The following is a 7,890-nucleotide window of genomic DNA, read 5'->3' as shown; positions in this document are numbered from 1 at the left end:
ATGAATTAAGTATTCCCAAAAGATAGGCCTATGCTTGCTCTCTCTCTCTCTTCGAAGTTTATCTCTCTCTCTCTTCGAAGTTTATCTCTCTCTCTCTCTTCGAAGTTTATCTCTCTCTCTCTCTTCGAAGTTTATCTCTCTCTCTCTCTCTCTCTCTCCACTTTTGAATCATTTGAAAAAAATACTATCACTTAATCTCTCAAAGTAAATATAATGAATTAAGTATCTCTATTGATAGGTATATATGCTTGCGCTCTCTCTCTCTATCGTCATAATATTTCATTCTTTATTGTATTGTTCCTCACGATTTCCACAAGTACTGCCCAAATTTTAAAACCCCTTCTCTCATTGTTTAAGATCCGTCTTTAATTACGTATGAATTTTACATCAGTTTAGTGTCAAACATTACTAATAAATAAGGTTTCACAGTAGGTTTTAAAAAAAGGATGATCGATATTCTACCCTGAACTTACGTTACCAAACCAATATTAACGAATAATATAGAGCCTGTTTCTACATTCAAGTATAAATTATTATAGGACCTCAACAGTATCTTTATGGTGCAAAGTTGATGGAAATCTAGAAAGCAACGAACGCTATGATTTTGAAGCTCCGCCCCCTTTCAAGAGTTGCCAGGTGTGGCATTATTGAACAATATATGTCCGAAGATTTAAAAAAACTATCTTAACTTTCCTTGCCGAGTGTACCTCTCTCATATACACAGCCTTTCGTACTTCCTGCTCATTTTCACTCTCACTTTCGCTACTTCCATTCTGATCCTTCTTAACCTCTTCCAAATACAACGAACCAACTTTCATACTAACTTCCATACTCTTGATTACGCTCTTCTTACCCTTCTTCCTACCTACCTGTTTCCACTATCTAAATCACTCTCCGCCCTTTCCCCAACGTATTCAGTCCTAGTCTCATCCTGTCCGTCATCCTTAATAGCCTTCCTTCCATTAGTGTTCTTCTTTTCCTCAGCCCCCTTCTTATTATTGTCCTCAGGTTTATCCTTATTCTGTCTTCCCCTTACAGGCGGCCCGCGGTTAACGGCACAATTGCTTAGTGGCGAATCGGTTTTACTGCTGTCGTCAAAATAATTTAAAAAACAAGGTATTTTAAGGCGCCATATTTACGGCACAGATTTCGGTTAACGGCGCCCCTAGCACCGTTAATCTAACGAGTACATACATTTGTAGAAATACTGGTCAGACCATAAAGGTTATGCAAATTATATTAAAAATTTTTGTTGAGAGTTATACATAGGTATTAGGGTAAACTATATGGCCCCTGACGCTGTTCTATGCCAAAAATATAGTTAAATTTGTGCAAATTTAGCGATGGATGTGTTGATTTATAAATGTTCAAGCTTTTGTTTAAAATGTGTATGAAAATGTATTATGTATAGGGTATTTTTATTTCTGCACATAAATATGATACAAAGGCAGCTTTTGAAACTGCCCTCCATTTATCAGAGGATGATGTTTCATGTTCGTTCTTGTGAGCCGCCGTCTGCCGCTCTTCCGAAAATAGTTAAAGAAAGTGCAAATTTAGCGATCGATGTGTTGATTTGTAAATGTTCATGATTATATGTTTAAAATGTATGAAAATATATTACGTATAGGGTACTTTTATTTTTGTACATTTTTGTAACTGCCCTCCACGTTATCAGAGGATGCTTTTTCATGTTCGTTCTTGTCCGCCACTGTTCCAAAAAACGAACTTACAGACTTCACGTGGTTATATTTCATTAATTTGGGAGCAAATTATAACTCATTTTGTTAATGACACTACAGCTTTTGTTATAAGTTTTCATGCTTTTATGTTTAAAATGTGTATAAATATGCATTACAGGTTTTTTTTTTTTTTGGTACATAGATATGATACAGTGGTAGTACTCACGTCCATTTCAAGTCTTTGTAACAGCCCTTCACATGATGAAGACAATAGGAATCACATTTTTATAACAAATTATATTTACAATTGTTGCATAAATTGATTTTAAAAGACAAAACACGATTATACATTCGATTTTGCAACTGCAATTTGTTTGTTTTTCTATGGGATAGAAGTACAAGATATAACTGCATCTCGGTCGATTTTTTGCTTTGTTATGCGAGCAAAAAACTGAGGTACGACCGTACGAGCTCGAGATGCTGCTGCTAAGTAGATGGCATAGTGACGAAAATTAAAATAAGCACAGAAGAAAAAGTAAATATGCACCTTTTCCATCTTTTGAAAAGTTATGCATTACTTCACCGTATCCAATAATATTGTATGTGTTCTCATATTATTGTATATATATAATATATTATATTATTATTATATAATATAATGAATCTATATATATATATAAATACTACAGTAAATCTAAGCCAGTATTCCGCGGAGCGGCAAATGTTTTGGTTTGGAAATCAGCTGATGGCGAATACGAGTTTGTTTCGCCATATATAACGCAATTCTGAGCGAATTTTCTTGCTTCTAGTTAACATAAACGAATATCTAGATACTTAACTTATATGAGACAAGGTTATTTTTCCTTATATGGCGTGTTTTTAGGTGGAAATATGACTTGAATATGTCTCGTTGTGATTGTGAACTATTTTTTTTTTTGTTCGTTAACAGATTATATTGGTGGCATGTTTATTGAGTAAAACAATAAGTGATTCCGTTCGCGATTTTCCCTTATATAGTCGTAATATGAACTTTACGTTATTTATCTTTATCGGCATGGAACCAACAGTAAAATGTGTTCTTTCAAGCACAGTAGTTTTTATTAAAATTATTTTCTCAATTTTATCTACGGTTGTGTTTGATGGCATACGTTTACTGGAGTTTTATCCTTATTGCCGATGCACGATAATGGTCATTGGCAGCTTGAACAGTTTTCTCAGCTTCAGCTATAACTATAGTCGATTTTTTTAACCTGGCAAACTTGCACTTAGCTGTTTGTCACTGATTGGATGAATGTCGTGTTGTCCGAATCTCTGTTTTGTTTTCACTCTGTCTCAGAATTGTGATTATACGGCCATTGATTGAGGTAAGAGCCAAATTATGTAATGTTATGTAAATACCAGTTGTAATAAACTTAATTATTAAGAAGTTACATACCAAATTATTATATAATAGTTAACAGTTATGAAACAACACTCTCCGAAGCTATAGACTTGAAATATGTTTCAAACGCATGAACTGTAATGTTTAAATTTCTAGCTAGATTTTTAGTGCAATTGTGCCATTGGTTGTTTGAAAAAAATAATAAAACATTTATTGTACGTACATTGCTGATGTTGTATAACGCCTAAGAACAAAATACTATCGTAGAAATGTAAGCTTGTCAGAAAATTTGGGGTGGAGTAGTTGTGGGAGGAACAGCCTCGGGGTGGACAGAAAGTTGACGTAATCTCAGCGGGAGGTTCAAATGCGGGTTGTGGTGTTCTTCTCCATAAAATAATAAAGATGTTTACATATCATATTATTCATTTTTTGCATTTTTAAAGTACTGCTCATTAATGTTTTAGGATATGTATAAAGGCAAATTACATACACTGAATTTATCATACCATTTCCTGGCTGGTGTGCCTCTCTATATAAAATGACCGTAAATTGACTGTTCCTCAACCAGAAATTTTCAATTATGTCCTATTACAGTTGGTTTTTCTTTATCTGGCGTCCATTTTTAGATAGGCCTTAATTATATTATATTTTGTTAATCATAAGACTCCTCATGAATAATAAGAGCAGAGCCCTTATATTTGAGAATGTTCATTGTTCTGTTGTCGTTTGTTCCATCTCAAACTTATACCAGTTTTCAATAGTACAGTAAACAAAAGGTTCTCAGGAACTTAAATTTAAAGTATATTTTCATAACTGTTCATTTTAATAATACAGTAGCTGTATTAGGCAATAATGGCATTAATGAAGAGAAAAGTCAATAATATTAAAAATTATAACAACAGTAAGAGTCCAAGCAAAGTAAACAACAACTAAGTATTGATAACAGTAGTAATAATAAAACATCAGTTAGAGGCGTCAGAATTATATAAACAAAGGTATCGATAACAGTATTCAGGGTCATGGATGATAATAAAGTATCATCAGTATCATGTTAACAAAAGTATCAATAACAGCATGAAATAGAGCTAGAATTTTAGTCCAGTGTCAGAGCACCTTCATCACTGCTGTCATCAGTAGTGCTATCATTCAAGTCAATTACAAACTCATCAAGTATCTTATCAAATGCTGAATCTTTGGCACGATACATTCTTCGATTCTCTTGACATGTTCTATAGCATTTTGCCAGTGCTGTGGCGTCACGGGATCAACTGCTTCTTTTGTAATTTTTTCTACAATTTTCAGAGACTGGTCGCTATTAGAATTACGTTTTTTTATTTGTCTTCACTTGGGCCCAGATAAGTTCGATAAGGTTGAAAATGCAGTGATAGGGAGGTAGACGAAGCACTTTACGACTATAGTGAGCAGCAATTTCATCTATTCCGTACGTTTGAATTTCCTTGTGGCGCTGCCAGATCTGAAGAAGTTCGGGTTTTGTAACAGAAGGGTCTTGGTCAATGTTATTTAGAACCAACCAGCCTATGATTTGGGCTTTTCTGTTGCTACTTGTCGGGACCTTGTTGATTATTTTAGAGTGATAAGGAGCATTATTGATGATGATAAGGGACAGGGACTCCTCCTTGATCATAGGAAGAAGTTGTTCTAACCACATTTTGAACCTTTCGTTATCCATCGAGTCATGGTAATCACCCTTTGATCCGTTTTTTTTTTTTTATTTGAACATAAGCAATGCTCCCGGTACAAAACCCTCATAACTTCCTGCGTGTACTATTATAAACCTGGTACTATTATAAACCTGGTACTATTATAAACTTGGTTCACCCAAGTCTCGTCCACGAATACCTCTGGTCTTGGGTTTGACTCTCTCGATTAGTCTTCAGTTCTCTAAGATACTTGTTCCTTATTACAATGATGTCCTGTCTCTCCATGAGTATCTTTCATCCGCTTGTGACTTTCTTGTACTTAAAACCAAGATTCCTGACTATTTTGTAGAGGGAACTTCTCGAGCCAGTAAAATTAGTAGGAGGTTCCCGAACTTTTGCCAACAAATTTGCCAATGTAGGAAGGTCTCCTCTTTCATAAAAGGATAGGATCTCTCTCCTATCACATTCTCTGTCGAAACTATCAAGATGATCAACAACAGTTGATTTCCTTTTCTGGGGCAAGGGTGAATGAATTATACCATCGGAAGATTTCATCTTCTCAGATTTGATGAGATAGATAGTTCTCTCTGAAACATGAGTTGCTGTTGCTGTCGCCTTAATGATTTCTTTCATTGTCTTGCTAGGGCCCTGTGAAGTGAAATATTGAAAAACATTCATTATTATATTACATCACTGACTGGTAAGCCTACTGCCAGCAGCATGTATATGCCTGGTGTTTGAAGTGCCTTCATCTCTGCTTTGTTCCATATTCGTCTCTCGTGGCCATGGCTAAAATGGGTGAAATCGACGACAGTGAGCCAACTGCTCGACAGCCGATTCTAAGCGGATTGATGATGTGTGGAGACGACAACTTTCCGGCTGTTCCTTTCTCAACTCCTCCACCCCAAATGTTTCGGCAAGCTTACATTTTCTACGATAGCATTTTGTTCATAGGCGTTATACAACATCAGCAATGTACAATAAATAGGTTTTGCTTTTTTCCAAACAACCAATGGCACGATTGCGCTAAAAATCTAGCTAGAAATGTAACTGTTCTTAATATATGACTAACAACATCCAAGAAGGGTTGAGAAAGGAAAGCCGGGTGGTGACGCCGCTGTTTCTAACTGTATTCTGTTTAAATTCTTACAACAAACGATGACAAGAAGTCATCGGAAAATCTTACAGGATCACAAAACAGAAACAATCACTTATCCTCAAATTTCTCACTCAACAATTACAAAGGCAAATCACTCAAAATTAAAGCAATACAATACAATTAATAATAATGCAGTGTTTCAATAAACTTAGATTATTTAATAAAACTCATAATTCAAATGACAATAAAGAAAACGTTGAAACAGCAAATTAAATGGCATACTCAACTAAATAAACAAGTAAAGCTTTTCACAAAGTTAATTCCAACATTCTCCCCACCATAGGAGTCATAACTCCTATCAAGAAAACATAATAATGAACAAGGTACAGTCCAATAACATTCAGTAAGTTACACTGGAATTTGTCTCAAATAGGAAGTTAAAATTTAACAGTAATTTCAATAGATTCTGTAGCAGTAACTCAAACAGATGTTTGCTGAGACAAAAATAAACTAAATTAGGATAAATGTTATTCATAGCAAAATGGACTTACAAATCTTAAATAAACATATGAATCTAGATACAAACCTATATGCTCACAAATCTAGTTTCTTAGGGACCTTAGTTATCCTGCCCGATCGGGTGCGATTCTCAACAGAGTACTCAAGAGGGAATACAGACTTAGATTTCTCAAGAGGGGATTCAGGCATGGATTCATTTATGGTTTCTGTTATAGCTTCAGAGTCAAAACTTGAAATTTCCAGATAATGTAATCTTTGTATAGGCCTGGTAATTACCCCTTTGGAAGTTTTTACATTTACACTTCTAATAAGACCATCTTTGCCTGGAAATACATCAACTATCACACCCAAGGGCCAATGCAGTCTGGACAAATTATCTTCCTTCACTAACACTAAATAGCCCTTTTTCAGGTCACAATTTGGAGTGAAACCCTTAACAACACAAGGTAAATTCCTGATATAATCATTGCTCCACACAGTCCAAAACTTATTTAAGATCTGCCTTCTTAAGATTTCTCTATCACTTAAATCCTTAGCTGAAATACAAGAAGGGTCAGTGTTCACCGGAGTTTGAAAACCTGTACTTCTCCCAATAAGAAAATGAGAGGGAGATAAAGGGACAGGGGCATCAGGTGGTTCACTAACAAAAGTCAAAGGCCTGGAATTTACACATGCCTCAACTTCATGTAAGGTCGTTTCTAATTCACACCTGGAAATATAATTACCACCTAAAGTTTTTTGAACAGCAGACTTTACTGATCTTATTAAACGTTCCCACCAACCTCCCCACCAAGGAGACCTTGGAACTATAAATCTCCAGTGGGGAGACAGGTGTCCATAAACCTTTTGCAATTCACTGACACATTCAACAAAGGTCTTAGCATTATCGGAGTACAGCACTGATGGAAGGCCCCTACAAGCAATGAATCTGCGAATTGCAAGCATACAGTCAAAGACACTCATGGAGTCAGTAAGCTCTACATGTATGGCGCGGACTACAGCACACGTGAAAAACAAAATATAAAACTTTTTCGATGCAAAATCAGCTCAAAATAGAGGACCAGCAAAGTCGAGACCAGTTACAGTAAATGGTGGTGCAGCCTTCACCCTTAATTCTGGTAAAGGAGCTACAGGTTGACTGCAAGCCCTTGAATCATGTCTTTGACATCTAACACATTTCTTGATGACAGACTTGGCTAATACTCTAATTCCTATTACCCAAAAACTACTTCTTAAGGAAGACATAATGGAAGAAACACCTGCATGTTTAAGAAATATATGTTGAAAGCTGACAAGTAGTTTAGCAAAGTGACATTTGGGTATTATTACTGGGTGTTTACTTTCATAGGTTAAATCTGCATGCTCAAGCCTACCCTTAATTCTCAATAAACCTTGCTCATCTAGAAAAGGATCCAATTTACACAAACTTGACCCCTTTGAAATAGGTTTTTTTCTCAATAAAGCATTAACTTCCGAGGGATAGACTTCTCTCTGTACACAATAAATCATTTTAGTTTTGGCCTTCTCTAATTCATCTGAAGTCAATGGGCC

At 35.6% G+C, this 7,890-nt stretch overlaps 1 protein-coding gene across 1 annotated transcript; it reads right to left on the bottom strand.

The window, feature by feature from the left end:
* Window positions 1-6,414: 6,414 nt before the first annotated feature.
* Window positions 6,415-7,302, bottom strand: LOC135216591 (uncharacterized). The gene has a single exon (XM_064251971.1). It carries the CDS (start codon window positions 7,300-7,302, stop codon window positions 6,415-6,417), a length of 888 nt encoding a protein of 295 aa, XP_064108041.1.
* Window positions 7,303-7,890: the final 588 nt, after the last annotated feature.

This window comes from Macrobrachium nipponense, chromosome 6 (genome assembly GCF_015104395.2).
Source record: "Macrobrachium nipponense isolate FS-2020 chromosome 6, ASM1510439v2, whole genome shotgun sequence".
Classification (NCBI taxonomy): Eukaryota; Metazoa; Arthropoda; class Malacostraca; order Decapoda; family Palaemonidae; genus Macrobrachium; species Macrobrachium nipponense.
This window is presented reverse-complemented; position numbering and strand designations above follow the sequence as displayed.

Bases quoted from the DNA above. Each gene is read 5' to 3' on its own strand.
- LOC135216591 (XM_064251971.1), bottom strand. From the start codon at position 7,302: ATGAGTGTCTTTGACTGTATGCTTGCAATTCGCAGATTCATTGCTTGT.